General features: G+C 48.6%; 1 protein-coding gene across 1 annotated transcript; it reads left to right on the forward strand.

The window, feature by feature from the left end:
• The first annotated feature begins 1,260 nt into the window (after positions 1-1,260).
• On the forward strand, positions 1,261-23,732 carry DMBX1 (diencephalon/mesencephalon homeobox 1). The gene is given in 6 exon segments (XM_076338233.1): positions 1,261-1,365; positions 1,368-1,436; positions 16,785-16,950; positions 21,137-21,315; positions 22,506-22,860; positions 23,332-23,732. Coding segments are annotated over 6 exon segments (1,275 nt in total).
• Positions 23,733-24,370: the final 638 nt, after the last annotated feature.

Consider the following 24,370-nt stretch of genomic DNA (forward strand, 5'->3'; position numbering starts at 1 on the left):
TTGTTCCCTTAATTCCTGTCTAAACGGTTTTGCTCTGGGAGAAGAAATCTTTTCTATAGGAGGGAGAGAGGGAAAAAAAAACCTTCAAGAAGAGAAGGGTATTATTGTTTTAATCCTCTTACCCGCAGTCATTTTAAAACAGGGTGTTTTGGAGCCTGAAATGGCGTCTCGTCTCCCAATCCCATCCTAAATCCTCCTGGGCTGGGAGAGAATCTAAAGGCAAGAAGCTGGCATCTATTAGCAATCTCTCTAAAGGCTTTAAACTGCTCTTTCTCCTGCGAAGGCATGGCAAAGCTGAAAAGCAAACACAACCACCGCTCCAGTTAGTGAGCTCTGCCAAATAACCAGCCCGACCGCTGGACGGGAAGGTACCTGCGAAAATCCCGCAGAGAAAGAGAAAGAAAGAAAGAAAAGGAAAAGCTGGTTTTCCTCTTTTTACATCCCGAAAAAAAATATTTCGGGGGAGCGTATAAAAAAGAAAATTAAAGAGCGGGAGGATGCGTTAACTGGTCGTTCCCTCTCCGCTGAAGCCCCGTGGCCTCCCCTCCTTGCCCGCTTTCCCTCCCTTTGCCTTCCCTGTGTCCCCCCCCCGGCACTGGCAGAGCCGTCCGTGTGCTCCCGGCTGCCGGAGCGGAGCTTTCCCGACGGGGCGGGCTGCGGACCCACCGCCCCCAGCCCTCTGGGCTCCTTCCATTACTCCTCATTTTATCGCCGTATGCCGTGTCCCTGTCCGTCGTCGTCCCGTCCCCCCCGCCCCGTTTTAAAGAGCAGCCGAGGGGTACAGCAGGCTAAGCTGGGACGGCGAGGGGGCCAGGAGGAGGGTGGGGGGCCGCGGCGGCTCTGTGATTAACGCTGGGAGATTATCCCCCTCCAGCACCACCACACAGGGGCCATCGGGGGAGAGGGAAACTTCAGGGTCTGCTCCAGCGTGGTGCTAAGCAGGGGGCGGGGGGGGAAGTCATGGCTTCCCTTCCCTATGCCTTACGGACCCCATCACACCCACACACACCCCCCCCCCCCGGCCCTGGGTCTAGCCCTCCTCCCTCCACCGGCATCCCATCCGCTCCCAGGGATTTAATTAGGCGTTTACACCTCGGCTTGGAGTAAATGACTGGTAAGAAGCGTTGGGGGGGGGGGGGGGGAGTCGGGGGGGGGGGTGTATCAGCAGCTCCGTTTTGATTGACAGGGTGGAGGACCATTGAAAATCTTGCTGGGTCGCTCCCGGGTCGCTATGAAGCTCCTTTTAAAAATCCTTCTTCAATGCAGCCTCCCGGTAGATGGCAGCTCCGCCGGGCGCGGAGGCAGCGCGCAGGCAGCGCGGGCGGATGGAGTAGGGCGGGCCGGGGCGCAGCGCCGCGCCCGTTCCCCGCGCGGGCCGCGCTCCCACGCGTGTCACCGCTCCCACGGCGGGCAGAGAGGCTGCGCCGCCGCCTCAGGTAAGAACCCCACGCACCCCCGGGCGGCGCGGCTCCGGGTGGGTTGGGGATGCGGGGGGAAATAAGGGGAGTTTGGGGCTTGTTTGCGAGGAGGGGGAATCTCTCCGTGGGGGGCTCCGCGCCCGGCGGAGGAGCCGCTGGCAGGGATGCGTGCACCGCGGAGGAGGGGAAGCCCAGCCCGGGCTCCAGCGCAAATCCCATCCGCTCCTGTCCCTCGGTTTTGCTTTATTTGGAGTATACCACGCTTTCTCAAAAAAAAAAAAAAAAGGAAAGAAAAAAAAAGGCAAAACCCCAACTACCAGTTCAGGGCCTCGCTCGCACGAAACGCGGCGTGGGCTGGGGCCGTGGGCCCGCTCTGGTGTGGGTTTAGGCAGCTGGCGGGGAAGAGCGGGGTGCAACCCGGCTCAGGGGAAAGTGAGGGACGGGCATCCCTCCGTCTGCCGGGCTCCGCGGGGGGGGGGGGGGACGACGACACAGCGCAACTTTCCCCCCCATTTACATGATGATGTTTTAATAAGCCGCGCAGCCCGGTGAGAGCTCGCCGGGGGCAGAAACCACCCCGAGCGGGGCCGGGAGAGGGGGAGGCCGGGCGACGGCCCCGCTTGGGGGGCGGCTCTGGGGTTGTGTTTTTTGTTTGTTTTTTTTTTTTCTGATACGGCTGGAAGTTGAGTGCGGAAGGGATGGCAAGGGAGGGCAAGACTCCGGCAGCGCTAGGAAACCTTTCTAGGGAAAAATCACACTCCACACCACCTCTTTAAGAGGTTAGACGGCAAAACGGACGGGGACCCGCCTGCAAGGAGCTGGGGGACCGGTCTTTGCCGGCCCCCCCTCCCTGCTCTCACTCTAAGAGGTATATAAATCCCGGACCTGCGCTGTCAGGCTCGCTTGACAAATTAAGGGCTTCGCAGTCGAAACCTATTTACACCTCTATTATAGGGCTAACCAAATGGGGATCAGCATGCATATTTTTACCGCAAGAGATCTCATACATCTCCGCCAGAGTCGCCCCTCAGGCCATGGGATAACAGATAGGGAAGCGGGGGGAGGCTCCGCCGCAGCCAGCACTTGAGCGGAAAAAAGTCCATGTCCCCGCTCGGTGCCGGCTGCCCGGGGCACCGTGGGACCCGTCCTCCTTGCAGGGGGCAAGGAGAGGGCGAGGGTGACCTCCCCGGGAGGGGGGTCCCGCCTTGGTGGAGGGGACGGGCTCCTCTAGCTCAAAGCAAGGCCCTCGGGGAAGTTCCTTCTCCGAGGGAGATGGGGTTTGTCTGCGAGACCTGCCGTGGTCTCTAAACAAACCTCCCTTTTGTTTAGGGAGAAGGGGCAAGAAACGCCCCGCACGGAGCCCTCCGGTTCCCGGCTGCTCTTTTCCTTTTTTTCTAGGCGGGGACCTCGGCCGGCTGGGTGTGTGGGGGGGGGGGGGGGCAGGGGTCAGGGCATCCTGGGCCGAGTCCTCGGTGTCCCCGAGGGTCTCCTCGGCGAGCCCGGCAGCAGAAAGGAGGGAGGGGGCAACATCCCCCGTTTCCCGGTGGGACGCGCGCACCGAGCGCTGCCCGATCCCTTTCGAAACGAAACGTCGGCGGAGCGAAGCGGCACCAAAGCCTGGGACCCGGGGAGGGCTCGGCCCAAAACCCCCGTCCCCGGGCGGGGGGGCTTTGCGGGATTCCCCCCGCGCCCGCTGCTCCAGCCGGCCGGGCTCCGGCTGTGTCCCGCGCTCCGGCTCGGCTTCCAGCGCCGGGGAAAAAGAAATCTCCCCTCTCCGCCCCATCCCGTCCCCTCCGGCGGCCCCCTCCAGTTCCACTTGGTTAGCTCAAGTTTTCCATGTAAATGACAGTAATAAATATCTAATCATGTCCCGCAGCTATCGGCGGCTCGCCGAGCAGCCGGCATTAATGAGACGTCCAGGGGAAGTGGGGGAAAGGAGAGGAAAAAAAAAATTAAAAAGAAAGAAAGTTTTTCCGCTCTCCCCAAAGCGGGGCCCGGCCGCGGTGGCGAGGGGCTGCGGGGCGCGGAGCCCCCCGCTTCCTCCGGAGCGATCGCACCTGTGGGTCGCCCTCGGGTTCAAACCCGTCCGCTCTCATTTAACCCCCTCCCCAAAACCATAGCAATTCCCCCTCGGCGGGGGGGGGTGGGGGCGGGGGCGCGGGCAAGCGGCGGGCCCGGTCGCATCCCCGGCCCGGGGGCTGCCCTCCCGAAAGCCCCGCGGAGCTGCGTGTGCCCATCCCCGCCGCGATTCCCAAACAATTAATGGGCTGCAAAGAGCTTTTAATGCTGATGGGGGGTCGGGGGGGCTAAGGCTGAAATTAAACCATGAGAGTTGGATTTGTTCGCCTAACGCTAAACAAATGGAGTGATTACCTTCTTTCCAAACGCATCAGTCATACTACATTAAGTAGCAGAGAGCTAATTATCCCAATTAGGAGGCTGATTTATAATTAATGGCTTGGACCAAGTGATAATTGGATGTTAATGGATAACAGTTTTGTCTGAAGTAGCCTCCCGCTTCCCTAAAGGCAGCGCTGGAGGGTTTTTTTTCTCTCTCCCTCCTCTCTCACCTCTGCACGGAGCACAAAGCAAATGAGGAGCGAAATCTGCTCTTAGCTGGCTCGGTGGGGACCGTCCTCCGGCTGGAGCGGGGGCCGGGAGGTCCCGGGGACGGAGGGAGCCGCCGGCCGCTTCCCAACCTGGCCGGGGTTCAGGGAGGTGGGCTGCGGGGGTAACCTCCAGCACCCCCTTCCCCAGCTTTTCAAGCAATCCCTGCTGCTTTTTCCCTCCGCTCTCTGAATTTCCAAGCCGTGGACACCTGACCCGAAGCAGCCGGGTTGTCCCACGTTCCCAGTGGGTGCTGGGTTCCTCACCCACCCATGGGGCATGAGCTGTGTCCTCGATGGGGGGCAAAGGCTGAGCCCCAAGGGGTGCCCCAGCGCAGACGAGGCTGTACCCCTGCCCTGCCTGTCCTAGGGAGAGCAGGATGGGGCGCACCTTGAGGAGGAGAGGTTTTACACCTTCCCCGGTCCACGTTCCCTGGGCTGCTCAGGGCGGTGGGGGGCACGGGGTGAATCTGCAGTTTCTCACTGCTCCATGTTTCTCTTAACCGCATCTCAGAACTGGCAATTTGACTGTTGAGCTTTTCCTTGCCGTGCTCACTTTTCACCCATGAGTAAGTCGATACAAGCCAATCCCGGTTCCCCATTTGCCCCAGCCGGAGAGACTTGGACCTACAACCCTTTGGCTTTCAGATCACGTTTCTAAGTTCAGTTTTTCCGTTCTAACTAAGAAGCATAAGGGCAGAAAATTCCTAAAAGGGTAAGAGTGACTTCAACTCTGAGTTACCCCATGGCTGATGAGAGGTTCTATTAAATTACACTAATGTACTCAATGCAAAAATATGTCCGAAATCGTACCATCAGTACACAGAAAGCCAATTTAGATTGGCTTTCTAGCTTTCCCTGCTAATTTAAAGAGATGTTGGTGTCTCAATGGGACATTCTCCTCGTGCTCACACATATCAGCAGGCTCCTGCAGTGATCTTACTGCTGTCTTAGAAGACGCAGGTCTGTTTCACAGAGCTAGTGCAGATGTTGCTTCCCCTTAGTGCCGGGGTCGTTACCTGCATCAAAGAAACAGAAACATCGAAGGGCAGGCTGGCCAGGCAAGTTTTGCACAATATAGTCATAGGGGGAGTGACTGCAGTGGGTTTTGTTCCCAGTGTCTTTATCCTTTAAAAGAACGCTTTGCTGAGAAACAGGGGAATCGATGAAAAGAAGCCAGAGTGAACAGAGTTTCTCTCCCCGCCTGTCATCACAACCAGCCCTGCCAAAACAAAGGTGCTGCAGAGAAGGTCCAGGACCAAGCTCTTCTGATGTGGCTACCTACTGGTTTTGCTGGTGAAGCTATGGGTAAACCCTTTAGCTAGAAGTAGCCCATGTTTTCTAAGACACCAGTTATTCTTTCAGTGATTTTTCAGGGGCATCCCAAAATTCAGCTCATCAAGTTGGAAATGCTTCTGCTGAGGCACTGAGGAATGTCAGTCAGGACTGAACCCTTTCAAAAGGTTCGGTGCTGATTTCCACTGCTCATGTCCGAACAGAAATGTTTATAGCTACCTCGCTTCATTTGGCAAAAACACAGAAGTAGGGAAAATGCTGAAGAACATGAATTCAATAAAGCCCAAATTTTCCAATGCTATGCAGCTACTGATAAACTAACCTACTTCGGGGCAACATCCATCAAAATATGCTTGTTGCAAAGAGGGTGGAGAATTCTGAAATGCAGCTAAATATCCAGGAATTAATTCACGGTGCACGGGGGTTAGCTAAACCCTGGGTCTTTTTCTGCCAGTCCAAAAGCTGCTGAAATCGAATTTTATTTTTTTTCCTTTTGACTTCATCAGGTTTTGGATCAGGCCCTTTATGATTTCTAAAGCACGTCTGGTACAGATATAGCTCCTGGGAAGGAGAGAGGCTCTGAGGGAGGGCTGGGAGCAGGGCTGGGACCGGGAGGGACCAGCAGGGACCAGCAGGTCTCCAAATGGTGGCAAACAGGTGTTTACAGCCAGGAGTTGTGGGTGGACCACAATACAAATGTGATTTCTTCCTGGTAGCTGCTGGCATAACTCTTTTAGGACCAACTACAGCCTCTGTGTGGCCAGAGCAAACATTGATTTGAGAAATGCTGCTTTAAACTGTCCAGATGCTAGAACTTGGGCTAGAAGTATGGGCGGTGTGTGGGGGGTGATGCTTGGGAACTCCACTAGGATCCTCCAAAAAAGAGAAACAGTTGGGCTGGGGGAGGCGAGCTGATGAATCTCAGGGGGTAGAAAATGCTCCTGCCAAGGGAGCTGCAGAAACCTCATGTCTTCGGCCGTTTGACACCAACTGTACTGAGCGCCGGGGGGAGCGAGCAGGCAGCAGCTCTGCCTGCTCTTGGTGTGTGTCAGCCCAAGCTGGGTAAAAGCGCTTCTGCTGGAGGACTGCACATCTCCCCGCAAAACCCAGTGGACATTTAGCTGCTCTGCCTCTTTTACAGCACACAGCTCTTTAAAGCTCAGATCACCTGCTGGTGGCCAAAATATATTGCTTACCTTGGCAACTGCACTTGATTCGGTGTACGGATCCAAATGCTTACGGGAAAGGAAGCATTACGTGCACCCGCGGTGCTCCCCAGCCCCTGGCGCCTCTGCTGCTAACTCCGGTTCGTGGCCCTGTTTTAAGGTGGCACAAGTCTTCCCCCCACCTCAGCCCCTCCTTGTAAAAGCCATTGAACTCAAATAGCTTTTTTAGTGGTAGGAAGAAAATTAGTGTTATCACTTGTAAAGAAGGAAAAATTAAAACTTCTAGTTTATTCTTTTAAGGTATTAAAAGTGCACCACAATTGCATGGCTTGCTGGAGCTGCCTTCCAGGATTTAGGTTTTTTTTCTTTTTGACTAAGGTAGGACTTGTCTGTCGTTTTGCCTTATAGCTGATCTTAGTCTGAGCAGAAGCAATTACCACCATGTGTTTTGTGACTGTAGTTTTGAGTGCTATAAGCACCATCTGCAGGGCCAGACCCAGGGTCCAGCTGTACTTGCAGAAACATCCTGGGTTCAGGCTCTCAGCTTCTGTCTTCTTCAAAATTTGCTTGTTCTTTAGATCTCTCCAAAATCAGCTTCAAGGAAAATTGCACTTGGTTTCACAGCCTTGCAGCTTTTCAGCTAACCAGCTTGAAAGAGCACCTAGGAAAGTAATTTTGTGCCAACTGGGTTAAATTCCAATGATGCGGCACAAACCACTGCATTTCACAAAGACGCGTTGCTCTCTCCTCCTCTTGTACGTATCTAACTGCTCTCAGTTTAACACCCAGCTTACATTTATTTCATGAATAGTCATGTTGGATGGAGAAATTGCCCTCCCTCCGTGCCTCATCCCAGTTGCTGCCCCTGGAGCCCAGCATCTCGGCTGAGGCATCGCACTGGGAACGCCCGGAGCAAGCACGCGTTCCAGCTGGCAGCACCTGAGAGCAGCAGGAGAGGAACTGGGAATGTCTTTAACTGCCTCAGCAAATCTTTACAAAGCTTATCTGTCAGGGCCGTCTTCTGCCAGCGCTTCTTGCAGCGACTGATCTCCCTTGTTAGGGCTCAGGGCTAGACTGTAAGATCAGTGTCGTGGTTGTGGTGCTCAGGACAGACAGAGGTCCCGGTCACTAAATGTCGCAGGCTTAAAAACATACTTCGACACAGAACTGTAGATCCTTGTCTTGTTAACGAGACCATGTCATGGGCAAAATCCTCCAGGACACTGCTCCATCTTCCAGGGACAGTGGAGATTCCTGAACCCCCACCAGCAGCCCCAAGGAGCTGCCTTCAAGACAGTCAGTTTGCTCATGCAAGTGACCTGCAGTCAAATACACCACAGGCAAAACTGTTTTTGGGGCAGAGAGCAAGCAGTGAGCTGCCCCTCGTGCTGCCAGCAGCCCTGAAGAAGGGCAGAATTTGGGAAGTCTGGACCTCTCCCATTGTCCGGTTTGGAAAATTCCTTTTGCCAGCCTTAAGGCAAACGAAATGATGCTTCTCAAGCAAAGCCATTTTCACAAAAGTGAGAGGAAAGGCTGAGCCAGACAAACTGCGTGCAAGTACAACTAAGCCAGAAACACACTTGTTGTGGAACAGGTGAAAGTACTGGGTTTTTTGGTTTTGGGTTGGGGGTTTTTTGCATATAAACACCCAAGTTAAACACTTTAAGCTGCCTGTGAACTCAGTAGCTTGATTGCACAGCGTTTTAAGGTTACTCCAAGTCCTGAAGTCAGGGCCAGTCCGGAGGCAGAGATGCCGTCAGGTCTCGAGACGTGAGAACAGACGGGCAGCGCAGGTCTGTTCAGCAGGAGCCTGGCTGCAGCGGGATGCTGCTGTGTTTCACATCCACGAACGTGGAGTGGGCAGCAGCAACGCTGGCAGAGCCGGGGCTGTAGGTACTCAAACTCCTTGGGTCGGCCTGGGCTGAAGAGTTCAGTTTCTGTTGCGATATTAATCATGTGAAATCTAAAATGCATTTTTTTTTTTTTGCTGTTGGCTGAGCTGGAAGCAGAATGAGATCCTGAAACTAGAGCCAAAGTGATGTTCATATTAAGAGCTTTTCTTATTTACCTCGGAAAATGCTTCTGCTTCAGTATAGATTACAAGAGCTTTTACTGAGGGTTGAGCGCTGCTCCGAAGGGGAGAAGGGAGGTGCATTTATACTGATTTGATCTGTAAGCACTGATTGTCATATGTAAATTATGGCAAGCAAGAGATTTAGCACCACAGTGATGTTTAGTGATCCCAATCCTGGCTCTACACTGCAAATTGCTGGGCTCCAAGCCTTAAAACTTATGCCCGGCTCAAAAGCAGAGACTTTGAGGGTGTCTTTATTTCATTTCAGACCTTGCAAGCCTGCCCTTTGAAGCATGCCTCTGCAAACAGAGGCACTGGAAAGTCTTTTGCTGGGAACTGTCTAATCAATCACTCGGTTCTGTTATCTGGGGCTTTGAGGGGAGGAAAAAAAATGATTTCACAAAAGCCTTAAATAAAAATCACAGCAACTGATGAGAGTTACCTCTGTCAGCCTAGGCCTGTTATCTCAGCCGCTTGCAACCTGGTGTCTGAGTTTGTAGAGCCCTGCAATAAAACGTCCCCATCTCAGCAGGATGCTCTGAGGTTTGTTTTATAAAACTCATGAACCCTCTCACATCCTATTATGCTTCTGCTACAAATAAATGAGCATTACGAATACAGTTGCTGTGCTCTTCAGCAACACAGCCCCAACAGAGGCAATTACTTGACAAGGTCTACCCAAAAACTGTGACACTGTCCCTAACTGGAAGTATTTCCAAATTTCAGCTGCCAGCAAACCTTCTGGCTTTCAGAAAAAGATCTTTTTCATTTACACTAAGGTCAGTAGTAATAGCTGAACGTGAACTGCAAGAATTGATGTAATCGGTCAGATTTTGCTTTCAGTGGGTTGCAACTTGCTCAACTAGACGAGGTCTAATTAAGATCTCACTCTGCACTAAGAACTTAACTGCATTTAAATCCAGGGATTTACACAGGTGTAAAAATATTGCAGGAAGATTAGAAATGGGAAATCTTGATTTTTTTGAGAGCTGTTCTCAACACATTTATTTCGGTTATAAGAAAAGTCCTTTGGAAGCCTGTTTTTATGGTGCATGTTGCTCTCGCATTTTGACGTTTGAATGAGAAAATATGATGTGTTGCAGTATTTCAAATTATTTATATTTTATCCACTACAAAGGTGAGATTATTTCCTTAGACATTCAGCAATCTCACGTGAGGAACAAAACTGATTTATAACATGCTGGTTATTATCTTACGTGATTTTGGACCTTTATATATCCTAAAGATTTAGGGATATAAAAAAAAAATTGAAGAAAACCTCTTGCAAGGATCATTTATTCAGAACCCCCCAGGTATGTAATTCATTTAGTACCAAATACATATAAACCCGATGTCTGTATATAGAGTGAGCCTATTTTCCTAGGCTGTCAGATAAATAATGAATCTCTGTCTCTGCTTACCTTGCTGATTTAAAGTGTTTCTGAATAAGGACTCAAAGCATAAAATCATAAAGCAGAACAGCTCCAGGAGGGGGGAATATTTTGTTGCGATTTTATTTTCAATGATGTTTATTGCCAGCGGTAATAAGGGGGACGTTGTTAGCACAAACCGTTTGCTGTTATTCCCCGTTAGTAATGAACAACGGGTTCCTGTGCTTTGCATAAACAGGAGTAGCGATTTGTACTGCCCGAGCAGGCACTCGGGCTGGAGGACCGCAACTGTTCTTTTTACCTGACAGGGCAGCTCCTATTTTTTTCTGTCACCTACAGGACCCCGAACACCAGACAAGAGCATCAGACTTTTTTTTTGCGAGGTTTTTTTTTTTCCTGATGCTTTTCGCATGTTCGAGCTGTGTCTTGCATCCGAGCGCAGTGCCGAGCTTTTCCAAACTTCAGATGCATCTCTGGCAAATCTCTCTTCATCAGTAATGAATTATGGTGTTGAAATTCACTTCTACCAATGAGTTGCCAAAGTCCAGATGTAACTGTTTTAGTACAGCTTATTTCCCACATAAAGAAGGCCTCGTACACCCCCTCACCATCACAACCCTCCCAATTTCTGGACAGATTTAATGAAATGATAACATAATACCCAATGGTGCCCACCAGTCAAAAGCAGGCTCTGGTATCCTCTTCTTGACTTCTCTAGGAAAAATTTAGTCTTTTTAACTCATAGGTTTTATTACCCCATTCTTCATGATGGCACCTGAGCATCTTGTGTAGGTCAATGAATTTAGTCTCAGTACTTTTTTCAGTTTGGGATGGCTCAGTATTTGGAGGGACCAACTGAAGGGTAAAGAGAAAATGGTCCAAAGCCCCTGCAAAGCTTTGAGTCCTACATCCAGCCTCAAACTCACCTCGCTCAACGGTGTTTGCTTGAGAAGGTCAGATGTCTTGTCCTAGGCATTTTTTTACTTCTACCTGGGAAAACTGGCCAGAATAAGCTATTGAAGAAAATTCCTCCATCTTGACTCAGTTTAGATTTGGGGGGGTGTTACTCCAGAATAATGGACTTGAGCAAAACCACTGTCTTGGTTTAAAATTCTTTCCTCCAAAGCAGTGTTGGCACAGGGAGCTGCCGTGGATGTGCTTATTCAGGACAACTCGGCACGGGGACAAGTTCTCCAGTGTTGACAGGAGCTCTGTGGCCAGCACAAGTAACATTTGAGTTTCCAGGCTGCAGGGATCGATACTTTTCTCCCCTAATGAGTTTTGTCGGTTCTGTGTTTTTCTTAAAGGCCTTGTGTGTGGCTGGCAGGTGAAGCCAGGTACAGACTGAAGACGTTTTGGTGGGGAGAGTAAGGGGCTGAAATGAGGAGAGGAGCGAGCAGAATATGTCCCTGATCTCAAATTCTTGGGTGCAGTTAATATAGTTCAAGGGTAGGGTTTGTGGGTTTGGTTTTTTTGTTTGTTGGTTTTTTTTTCCCCCGATAGAAGGGAAAATGTGGGTGTTTTGTTCCAAGCTACTTTTCAGAAAACTTCAATATCTCGTTTTTAAAAGATGTTTTATTGTCCCCAGATCTGTTCACACAATTCCACACATACACAAACACTGGCTGCTAGGAACAGAAGTTTTCACCTGGCGAGGAAATGCATGGTTCTCTCCTCTTCACACCTTGTCTCAGGACAGAGTTATGTGCCTGGATACAGAATTAGTTACAGTTAAATAGGGAAACTTAAAGCCTTTTACAAAAGTTTAGAAGGCAGAGCTGATAATATTAAAGCCCCGGGCCAAATTTCCCCTATATGCTACACTATTAAGTGGTGTACAATAAATTGTACCACTCTTGTGCTAGATGACTTTATAGGAACCTGAGGTTTTCGAGGCCAGTGTTGGGAAGGGGCGGATGGGAGCCACGTTGAGGCTGGAGCAATGCAGCTCCGTTCCAGGATAACGGGGTTCCCATTCCTGGCTGGTAAATGTGCAAATTGTTCTGCATCAGATTGAACAGCAGCAGCTGAATAAAGAGTGGTCTGCTCTCTGGATTAGGCTGGGATGGGCAGAGACCTACATCCCCCAGCCTCTAAGCAATACAGACGATGGAGAAATCTGGGTTTCTCATAGCCAGCAGCAGTTAAAGCTAAGGGGAACCCTTCACCTTCTCTGTGAGGCCGGATCCTGGCAGGACACAGCCCCCGCAGCCTGAGGGGTCTGCAGGCTTGGGAAGAAAAATGGGCATAGCATCCATGAGACTTCCATGGTGAAAACTTAAGTGAGAGGTAAAAGCCACAGGAGAGTTTTTGGGACTGAGGTGGTAATGCCAGGATTGCGAAGGCGGAAGGAGCGGGAACCCTGGCAGGGTCCAGCACAGGGCATGGCGTGGAGACCTCACAGCCTGGTGCTGCGAAACGTGGGTAGCTGGGAGAGAGCAAGTCTTTTGATGCCGGGGATGGGAGAGTCACAGATGTGGTCCTGAGGGGCCATGCAGAAGGGAATCGCCAGCCCCAGGCACTGCACGGAGGCATCCATCCCCCTGTGCTGAGCAAATGTTGCAGCATCAGCTGGCAGGCTCTCGGCAGGGGCAAACTTAGGCTAGCCTCACCCTATAGAGAGATTTTTCCTCTCACCTATTGTTTTCCTGCACCTTTCCTCAGCTCCCACCTCCTTTCTCCACCACTCCCAACTCTTCAACTATCTGATGCACAAAATCAGGGTGAGGCATCCCCTTTCTTTCAGGACAGATCCTATGTTACCTGTATTGACATCCGCTCAAGCCCATATCCTTCCACAAAGCAGGAGCTCAAACTTTGCTCTCATCCTCCTCCTGGCTGCGGCTGTTCCTAAGGCCCTCCAGCCACCCAGAGACATAAAAGATGCATTTGCAGATTTTGAAAATTAAAACCATCTATACAGCCAGTGGGGAGGGATCAGCTTATTTGGTTGCTTAATGAAATATAAAGATTATTTTAACCAGTGTAAGCACTATTCGACAGCTTGTGAAACACAGTGGTGGCTTGATAAATGGCTTTCTCCATTAAAAAAAATTGCTGCATGATGTCTTTTAAATATTTAATTTATTGGGGTTGGAGTGTGCTTGGAGCTGACAGTTAAACAGGAGCTGTTTGCGGTCTCAGTTCACTTTGCTTATTAGGCTGAACAGTCTCACTCAGTAAATGCAAGGTATCTCCTTTTCCCTCATTTTTTATACTGAATCTGGGATGATACATTTGCTGCACAAGTGAGTAGGAGGTTCTGCCTGTCATCTGCACTGCAGCGCACCAGGCAGTTATCACTAAAGCTGTGATGGGTATTGACTCCGGTCCAGAGTCCATCGTTATTAAGTCCTCTCCTTTTTATTTTCTTTATTTTTTATTTGATGCACTTTCTTCTAGGCCACCCAGAAGAGTTTGTTCAGACGCATGTACACACAAAAGCATCTTTTAACAATCAAATAAACTGAAATCTTCCTGGAGCAAGTGTTTCAGTGGAAACACTGGGCTCCAGACACAACATCATTGGCAGTGTCCTCGGAAGACTGTATAGTATGGGAAAATTCCCCTCCTCTCCCTCTTCATTTTTCCCATAATGTGCCAGCTTGGTACACAACCAACGGCATGCAAGGGGGATTAGAAAAGAAACAGGCTTTTCTGTGAGTTGGGAGTCAAAGACACTTGGCCTCCCACGTATCTCCTGGCAAGACTGAGCCCCGGTGAGGATTCTCCAGCGTCTATTAAGGATGGAGGTCTGGCAGCAGCCCAGGGCAGTTAATAGGTTCTGTGTCCTCAAATGGTTTTCACGAAACACGCAGGAACTTAATAAGCTTTGAGACGTCCACCCTGCTGGCCAAAGCTGGTGAAACCGGCCAGCCAGTTCACAAGTTAGTGGGCGGGAAGGGAGGAGGCAAAATGAAGATGCAAACCTCTGTTTCCCTGCCTGTCTTGGCCAGAAACACCAGTCCTGCTCTTGGACTGTGAAAGCAACGCAGCAAACGTATCTCCAGCTGGCTCCGGTGATCTCGCTGCCAATGGGGACCACCTGAGCACTGCCGCCTGCTGAGCCGGCTTGGTGCACGCTGAGCACTGCTCTGCCTCAGGCTGGGGTGGGATGATGCTCTTTGGAAACGAACCACGCTGAGGATGGGGTGAGACTGCACCGCAGATGCTGCCACAACCATACAGGGTAGGGTCGGGGACCTGCAGGTCCTCCCCAGGTAAAGGGAGGACCGTCAGCGGCACGTGTCACTGGGACACGCTCCTGTCCCTTAGCATGTGCCACCAGCAGCAAAGCTGTGCAGTCCAGCAAAGCAACATCCCCACTGTAATTTTGCTGTGTACCCACCATGGGGAAAATACAAACGCCAAAAATCTGTTGGCATGTGAAGTCCGTCACTTTAATCAGAGAACCAGCAAACAATGTTGGCATTGCTTAGGTCTTCCTTAAGCTCGATTAGAGCAGAGCTATGGCATTCTTGTGTTTAGGTCAGCATCTGAACCAAAAATATCAATTTTCACAGTGGTTCAGCTTAGAATAGCATTGGCTTTCTCTCCTGTTAGAGTGAATAAAACCTTGATAGGGTATAGATGAAGGTTATTATTTTATTTTGGGGATGTCTTTGCTTTTCTAAAAATTAAGCTTGGGTAAATTTGGAAATGAAACATTTTGAAAATGAATTAAAAATTAATTGCCTGGATACCATAAAACAAAGCAGATCTGATTTTCCCCTGCTTTCCAGAACTAGCTACAAAATATATCTCAGGCACCCTTAAACGCATTTTTCAATAAAACAGCTATTCACATAAAATCTGCCTGTCTGTACTTTGAAGTAGGAGGTGTGGGGGAGGTTCTTCTACTTTTATATAGGATGCAGTAGGAAAGGACATGACTAGTAACATTCTCCATGGGCCATAAGGATGTGGCTGGCATTTCGCAGAGCGAGGTGGGATGTGGGTCCCTTCCAGCTTGAGATATTCTATGATTCTATGATTCTATGTTGGTGCTGGATAGCCACCGAGATTTTTTTTGAGTCTAAAACTACAGAATAATTGGGGAGTGAATCCAGAGTGGGCGAACAGGGAGACACAAAGCAGATGAAGGTGGCATCAGGGTGTGTATCAGATCTTCGTGGTGTAACCACACCTGGATCTGTTGCCCTCCACCAGCACTCTTGGCACTGAAATGATGTGGTGGCAGAGCAGAAGGGACTCAGGGAAACAGAAATGAGGCTGAGTGCTAGATTCCCCAATTACTGGTTTATAATTACTGCAGCCTCTTTGAGAAGACAATCATAAAGGCAGCACACACACTCATGACACAAAATCCCTCAGTCAAAAAAAACCATCCCAGAGCAATGAGGACCATCCCTGAGCTGGCAGGGTGTTTGACCAATCTCCAGCTGCGTGGCTTCCCTCCTCTGTTCCTGGGCACCGTGACGGAGAGATGCTTGCGAGGATGAAGCCAGAAGATGCCCCAGGTCATTGCTAGACCCTACAACACAGAATTCAGCTGCTTTTCCCATAAACTACAGCTTGGTTTCTGGATGTTAAACAAGGTCACTCCATGTTTGTGCTTCCTACATCAAGGTGGTTTGGGAGAGAATGGGAATTCAGAGCGGGGGGGGGTAGTGGGACCAACTCATTTCCTTTCCTCCCTCTTCACTGAGAGTCTGTCCTCCGTGGTATAAATCTTCCACAGGCAAAAATTAAGGTCTTTCCTCAGTACAGAAAAAACAACAGATAATTTTTCACCCAAATTTTTGCTGTTCAATGCATCAGGTTTCTCCTAAAATCATGGGAGTTGAACCACGTCCCTCCAGTGATCAAAACTGTTTTCTAAGAGGTTTCCTAGATAAACTGTCTGCTTTCCTTAAGTTAGTCCAGCTGGACCTCTTTCTCTGAACGGTCTGACTTCTCTGACTTTCCAGACGATGACTTGCTTATGTAAATGGTGTTTTTAACATTTTCTTTTATGGCAAATATTTCACAACTTCCTTTCCGATGTCTTACAAACTACAGAAACGGCATCCTGGAGGCCCTCAGTCATTTATAATGTGGATGAATGAAGCATCACTCAGCTTTTGAGATCAATATTAGCTCAGTTTTACAGATGGTCTGTAAGGAAAACCAGCTTGAAGTTTCATGCAGAGCCCACAGTAGAAAAAAAGCCATTAGTTTTTTGAAATAATTTCCTTGTTATTGAGCTATGAAATGTCAGTATTTATTGCAAACCTTAATTCCCTCTTTAGCCATAACATTTTTGGTCCTATTACACTACAGATTTATTTTCTTTTACACCACATGTGGTTTTTTTTTCCTTTTTTCTGTGTCATTTGTGTTTTGTTAAGAAGAACCTTAAGAAAAATGAATGGAAATAAATTACACGTAAGTGGGTTCAGATAAAAAAGATTATTTGACATTATAACAATGGGATTATGGAACAGCCCACTGTAGGCAATGACAGGGACAAAATCCCAGCTAGTTCTGGGACAGAGCTAGGTTGGTTCATTAGAAGTAACAATAATATGATATATTTTATTATGGTATGTAAAAAAAATCCTTTCCCGTCTTGTGTTCAGCATATCATGAGTGGGATATAGTCAGATGCTGATCTTTAAGCTTGGAAGCCAGACTGGTGTCACTAGTGTTTTAGGTCTACAGGAGGTATTTTGACTCCTGTCCCAGAACCTGTTGGAGTTGGGAGGTTGGAAGTGAGCCTTGCATGTGGCAGCTTAAGTTTGAGCTCAGCATTTCCAAAGCTCTGCTGAGACACCAGGATGCTGGAATAGTGTGTTCCTAAGCACCTCTCTCCTCCGGCTGCTGTTTTTCAGATTTATGTCGCCATGCAGCACTATGGAGTGAACGGCTACTCCCTCCATGCCATGAATTCACTGAGCGCCATGTACAACCTCCACCAGCAGGCAGCTCAGCAAGCCCAGCACACCCCCGACTACAGGCCCTCGGTGCATGCTCTCACCTTGGCAGAGAGACTGGCTGGTAAGAACAACTCATGGCTTTTGCTGTTCCCTGGGAAAAAAAAAAAACTTGTTGCTTGCACTGAGTGAAACTCTTCTTCGGGAGTTGGAGTGTGACATAGCCAACTGGCATGGTGTGCTCCTGAATACCGGCCATGTGGTCAAGCTCTGCAGGTGGCACATGCCCTCCAGTGTTCGCTGCCAGCGGACCGCTGCACCTTGCTGCAGACTGGCCTCCGATGGCTGGAGAGCCCAGGGGTGAGAAGGGACGCAGCCCCACTATATGGGACTGAAAAGAGAGAATTAAAAAGGCACTGAAATATGTTTTAACAAGTGAATAAAAAATAGCAGAAAATTTTACTTTCTTGTCAGTAAATAACAACACAATGAATATGAGCACACAGTGAATTGGATGCCCCCACCGAGGGGCCCAGGACTTGCATCCCCTAACAGCCATCTCCTGCCATCCCAGGCCATAGCTTGTTCCTCCATGTTACCTCTTCTTGCCACTATTTTCCATTTCTTGTCCTACTGAACACTCTTTCACTCTGGAAAATGATCTTCATTTGGATCTTCTTTGGGTCTCACCTTGACCTATTTCTTCCTGGGTCTCCTAGACCTTGGCTTGGGTGACGCTTTCTTGCAGGTCCTGCTGGCTCCCTCTCTGTTGTTGTTGTATTTTGCCCTCCATAAAAGAGCTTTTTTAGGCTCAAAGAAAGTCACATATGACTTTACCTAGAGAGTGTTATTTACACAGCATTGTTGATGGTGGGACAGTGGGCAGAGCGTCTGATCTGTTTTTCTGTGTTCAGCCATGAGTGTAACACCACTACATCAATACTGTCATTAGAAGGAATTGCAAAGTCCAGATAGTATTTTATGATTTGGTAGGGGGAATTGTTCAAAAATAATTGATGGAGACCTGAGAATATTTGGTATGGTAGGGCAAATACATCTGCTCTACCTTTCAGCCTACCACAAAACACCCAGATCTGGCTGAGATCATCAAAGGCTACTGCAATGCAAATGGTCAACAGCTGCAACATCACCGTTTTGGTCAGGGCTTGGATGCAGTGTGGTAGAGCAGCCCTGACAACCAGTGTAGTGAAGCTAAAGCAAAAAGTTACTGGAGATGTGATTCTAGAGACCTTCCCAGAATGGAACGATCTTCCCTGACTGCTTTAAGATAGCTTTCTAGTTGTCTGGTATTAAAGGAAAAAAAATGTGGAGTGACTCCTTCCAGCCTAGAGTAGGTGGAAAAAATTATCTACTCAGACAACTTTAGTGGGCTAAACGTAAGAGACATGGGCTTAAGCCAAAATAAGGATGCAGAAGTTTCAGGACAGTCCTCCTAGGTGGGTGGTCCACAAAGGCATGGTAGTAAAGGTCTCGGACTCTTTGCATCAGTGAACCGCAGCTGACGCTGAAATCTTCATGCCAGCAATGTTCCCTTATCCAGCTGCTAGCAGTGACCTCCTTAACATGGTTCCTCAGACCACTCACTGTGGCCTGTGGGATCTCTTGGGGGCCATAGGGCAGAGCTGGGAGTCGCTGTCCTCATTGAAAAAGAACCAAAGTGGGATCAAGGAGACCTGGACTCTAACCCTGGCTCTACTGCTGGGCTGCAGAGTGATGACAGGTGGGCACTTCGCTTGTCCTGGTCATCCGTCCCCTCTTTCTCTCACCTTTTCAGCATGTAGGTCGTCAGACGGGGGCAGATGGTCCTAAACTCTGCAACGTGCCTTGCAGACCTTGTGTCTCAAGGTGCCCCTTTCCTAGATACAAGGATCTCTTGAATGATTTTTGTGATCACCTGTATCTTTTACAGTAGAGCATGGAGGACTTAATGTCTTTGACCATAACTAGGGTAAAAGCAGAGGGAGATTAAAAAAAAAAAAAAGAATAAAAAAGCTATTCTCATATTCTTGACCGGGAGATTCAATTGGTTTTCTGACCTCTTATCTTTAAAATTAATAACCCACCTGGAAGACTTTACAAATTAAATCCCATGGTCCCCTTGTCTGCTTATCATTGGCAGGGTAGGCATTATATACCTAAAAGCTGGTTCCTTTGCAGTTGCTTCACATTCTGTTACTTCTGAATATCTTTCAGTGCAGGTTATAGATCTCATTTGCCTTCCAGGGACAATCAGAATAAAGCAGCACAAAAGCAAATGACCTTAAGTCAGAAAACAGAGGTTTCTGATTGTAACTGCAAAGCCTCACCTGCAATTTATATTCTCCTTCTTGCACAAAGCCTGAAAACATAATTAAAACATTAAAATAATTGCTGGTTGGCTCTTGTTGGAGTGGCCAAACTTAATGCATGAGCTGCTGCCTCTGGGGAGCTGGTAGGTGTAACCTCTACTCTAGAAATTCAGGAATATTCCAGCCTGCAGGTAGGGTGTTTAACCAGTGTCCTTGCTCCTGATTTCTTGTACTTGAAACACAAATGTTAGCTTTGTAAAACGTTTCGGGGTAGCTTCAATTTCTGGTGCTGGAACATCCCTTCTCCTCGCCTGGCTGCACCGTGAGCTGTGTCTGAATGCATCGAGGACAGTCTCTTTGCCTCCAAAGTGGCAGCTATTACCAACGTTTTAACTCCCCGAGGAGCTCCAATACCTCGAACGCAAAAGTCTCTTGTATGCAACCAACACTATATTGTATTTGGCCGAAGACCTTTAGCCTGATCACGTCTTTTCCAGGTTCCCAAAACCACATGGCTTTGGCAATCGCCCAGAAAGGCGCTGCAAATGCTGACCTAGAATGAAACAGCTGGAAGTTTGGAAGAGGAATGCTTGAGTAGTGCAAAGCTAATTTGCTATGCTCGTTAGCCAACATATTTGGAACCTGGCTGTGTGATTCTGGGGCTGGCTTGACAGCAGGTTTTGTTTTATTGTTTACATTCACGCCACGACGCTCGTGACAAAAGCACAAATAAACAGCAGCAAGAGCCTTCATCTGGCTCCGCGCACTGATAATGCCGACTTTTCTCCCTGTTAGGTTGTTTTCTAGTGTGTTCATTCCTCCCTTCTACTGGAAGTCACATTCTTAACTGAATTAAAAATGATACCAGACACGCCTCTTTCTGCATTTCCTCTTTGAGAGCCAGACTATTTCATTCCAATGCTGTAGCACAGCATGTCCCAACTTGCATAATAAAGGGATTTTTTTTAATTTTAAAGTAACTTATTTTCATTGATTTAAGATTTTTCTACTCCCACTAGCTGTTGTGCAATAATAACGCCTCTGGTAAAATAATAAGCCCTTTACTGTTGGCCTCAGATTTTCCCCAGTCTGAATTTCTTCTCTGCCGTCAAATTTGCAAGCACAGTTTGCAAAGTCAGATCTTCTGAGTAGCTCGTCTACTGAGAAGAACTCAGCACATGAGCTATGGGCTTGCAATCAGTGGGGCTGGGCTTGGTTCCTGGCTGGCGTTTCCACCCCAGATGCTGGAGAGTGTCCGTGCTCAGTAAAGCATGTGCTTTCAAGCTAAACACACATAAGCACACGAGCTTAAGTGCTTTCCTGAACTGGAGCCCAGAACAGCTCTCCAATATCATGCCTTGAAGACTACAGTGAGCTACATGCGAGACACTAAAGAAGAGCCAGCTCAGCCTGGTTTCTGGCAAGATGCATGTCTTCTAATGCAGCTGCAGCCAACAAAATGAGCTAGAGGCAGCTGCGTTCGAGCTGCATGGACTCTTCCCACTGATCAGTGCAGCGCATCATGGCAGTGTTGAAGCCTACTGAAGCTCTGCCTTTGGCTTCAAGGAGAACATGACACATAATGTTGGGCTCCTCTCCTGATTACGACAGTGAAACTCCCCACCTTGTTTTTAATTGTGTTTCTTAATGAGAGAGGCTTATGCCACGGTGGGGTGGCATAAGCGTGTCCTGCCCCACTGATGTTGGAGCAGATGGGCTTATTTCAACCAAATTTAGCACTGGAGTCTCAACAGTTTCCACAGCTGTCATAGAAAGAGGTTCCCTCTCCAGAACAGGCTTTCTAGTCAGAGGTTTTATCTCCTCAGACACCTCAATTAACCAGCAAAATGCATGTATATGTTTTATTAGATCTAAAGCCATGAAAAAAACATTTTGTAGGTTCGTCTGGTGTTAGCAAGTGCTTTATTCAACTGTCAGCATACAAATTCCAATAATTAAATTGGCCACTTTTCTTGTCTTCCAACGGCTGTACATTTCAAGACATCATTTTGGAGGCACGTTATGGATCCCAGCACCGCAAACAAAGGCGAAGTCGCACGGCCTTCACCGCCCAACAGCTGGAGGCGCTGGAGAAGACCTTCCAGAAGACTCACTACCCAGATGTGGTGATGAGAGAGCGGCTGGCTATGTGCACAAACCTACCTGAAGCCAGAGTCCAGGTACTGATATTTTGTGGGTTTGTGAGTGGGGATGTTTAAAAGAATATAGTGGGGTTCCCAGAGGGTTGACAGTTCCCTGGACCTTTCAAGATTCTTCCAGTGTAACCAAAGATTTTGGGGCAGTAAAGTTGTCAAAGGTGGGGGCGGGGGTGGTGGTGGATAAAATCATCCAAAGTCAAACATCTGCTAAAGAAATTCTTAATCCACACACACATTTTTTAAATTTAGGATTGTCTGAAGTGTACACTGGTTTTCATTTGTTCTTTCACATTTCTTTGGGGGAAATTTTAGAAACATCAACAGAAGTCTACTTATTTATTTATTTGCAAGGCTTTTCTGGCTTTCTCAGAAGAGCAGAAACCCAAGTAATTCCAGCTGCTCTTTTCCACTAGTGTCAATATTTGTAACATCTCAGGCCAAGGTTTGGTTTTGTTTTTTGTTTTTTTTTTTAGTTTCAACTAGCGCAACGTGCTTCATAACCTGCTGGTGGGAAGGTTCTTGCATTGCTGGGCTTTAAAAGCTAAATAGCAAGTTCTCCAGTGTGAAGCGGATAAGCAGTAGAAAAAAATAGTTCTCATATAAATATCAAGACATTTTGATCTTCAAAATTTTTGTTTCCTCATCTAACTAACCAAGCAACACTAACAAGATTTGCAAATATATTTCTTCCAATCCATGTCTACTGATTTAGGTTAAAAAATATGAATTCTCTCCTCCTTCCCTAAATTCAGTTCCCAGATAACAGCTTATTATTTCGAATGTTGCCAGCATAGTTTTGGTACACTTATGACTGAATGGTTTTAGAAACTAACAAACAGAGCACTGTACTGTAAGCCAATGTAATGTCATCAGAATCAGCTATAGGATTGGTTGGATGGAGCTGGTTGGATGGAGCTGGTTGGATGCAACTGCCTGACCAATTTAGAAAAAAAACAACACCAGTGGAGTGGCTTAAAGAATCAACATAAAGGCTGGGCATTTTTAAAAATATATTTGTTGTGCTATTTGTAGAAGCACTGAAAACAGGTAGAGCTCTAAGATCCAACAAAGTGGAATGACATTTGGGCACAGTGGGTTTGCAGTACTTCATTACTTGGGGTTCTCCTGAAGCTCCCAGGCTGAATGTTGCCAAGTTTGGCACTAAGCAGGATTCTCACCAGTTTTCCCCCCTGCTGTTTGTGGCATTGAAGGTTTGGTTCAAGAACCGGAGAGCCAAATTCCGGAAGAAGCAGCGTAGCCTGCAGAAGGAGCAGCTGCAGAAGCAGAAGGACTGTGAAGGGAGCCACAGTGAGGGAAAGACGGAGCCGCCCATGCTGGAGACCCAGGTCACCACCCCAGACACCGAGAAGGTCCAGAGCCTCCCAAGTGAGGTAGGCGCAGACCTCAACCTAACCCTGTCAGAGCAGTCGGCCAGTGAGTCAGCGCCCGAGGATCAGACTGACAGAGAGGAGGAGTTTAAGAGCACCTTGGACGAGGCTAAAGTGGACAAGAGCCCTGGTGTGGACAGCAAGGCTTTGAACTGCAAGAGAGCGAGCCCAAAAGCAGGTGAGGGGCAGCATCTTGATGGGGGTTGGTGTCAGGACCTGGCATTTCCAAGGGGGATACTGGTGGTTGGGTATAATCTCTTATTCCCTATGACGTGGGTGCTTGCAGGTAGGTTGCACAGACTTGTCTTCTTGTCCCCAGCACTAAATGGGACCCACAGAGGGCATGATGTCTATTGTAGCAGGAGCACAGAAAGAGCAAAGACCTTCTGCTCAGGTTAGAGCTTGAGGAGAACAGTGCCCAGCAGCAGCAGGAAAGCCATAGCAAAGAGGTCAGCCCCATTTCCATGCTGTAAGATGCTAAGTATGGAACTGACATGTTTAGCTCTCCTGAGCTAACACAACCCCTCTCGTTTGCCCTCCTGATGCAAGAGAGAAGCCCATGCTGCAGTCCAAACCCTACTGGGGTGCGGATCAGCACCTGCATCCAACCTGTAGAAATAACCCCCATCCTCTCTGTCTCCTGTTACAGAGTCCCCTATCAGCGCGACTGTGACGCCTTCATCCAGCAGTGGTCTGGCTCAGACTCACTCCTACTCCTCCTCGCCCCTGAGCCTCTTCCGCCTCCAGGAGCAATTCCGCCAGCACATGGCAGCCACCAACAACTTGGTCCATTACTCCTCCTTCGAAATGGGGACACCATCTGCCATGCCCTACTTGGGCATGAACGTCAACATGGCACCACTGAGCTCCCTGCACTGTCAGTCGTACTACCAGTCGCTCTCCCACGCTCAGCAGGTCTGGTCCTCACCCATCCTGCAGGCCTCCAGCTCCCTTCCAAGCCTGAACAGTAAAACAACGAGTATTGAGAACCTAAGGCTCCGGGCAAAGCAGCACGCGGCATCCCTCGGGCTTGACACCCTACCCAACTGACTGCCAGATGAGCTACCATTGCCTGCCAGAAGATGCACCAGAGGTTGGCACTAGGCATGTCACTCCTTGAACCCCCACCCACCCTCATCTCTTCCTGGAGTAAGGTGCTCCCTTTCAGGGAAAACTTTGCATTTATTAACATCTTATTAGCACCACAGTTGCATCAGACATTGCTACTGGCCTGGTCTTCACTAAATATTTAAGGAGGAAGGGGGAGAGGATGTATGTTTAGAAAGATGAACTGTCCTCTGGACTGCTATGAGTTAAGCCTGCAACGTTCAGGAGAAGCCCCCTTTACTCATCCCCACAATAATGTGCCAACTGTGTTATATACACCTTTTTCTGTTGTTGTTGCATTCTTTGGGAAAAGAAAGAGTCCTGCTTTGTCTTGTATATAGTTTATAATGTTGACAGCACCCATCACCTGTGTGTTACTGTCAGTGTTACAGAACTGTGACCTCTTTTGCTTTTATTCCCCCTTCCTTCTCAATTTTAGTAGCTAGTATCGAAGTTACAAATCAGCCATCCTCCTGACCTCAGCTCGTAGCTAGTTGCTCTTCTTGGGTCAGCATCCTAAAGGTGTTTATGACAAAGAGAAATAATTGTGCACTTCACCGCTCCACTTCTCCCTTCTCTGC

The sequence above is a fragment of the Aptenodytes patagonicus genome, chromosome 5 (assembly GCF_965638725.1).
Source record: "Aptenodytes patagonicus chromosome 5, bAptPat1.pri.cur, whole genome shotgun sequence".
Lineage (NCBI taxonomy): Eukaryota > Metazoa > Chordata > Aves > Sphenisciformes > Spheniscidae > Aptenodytes > Aptenodytes patagonicus.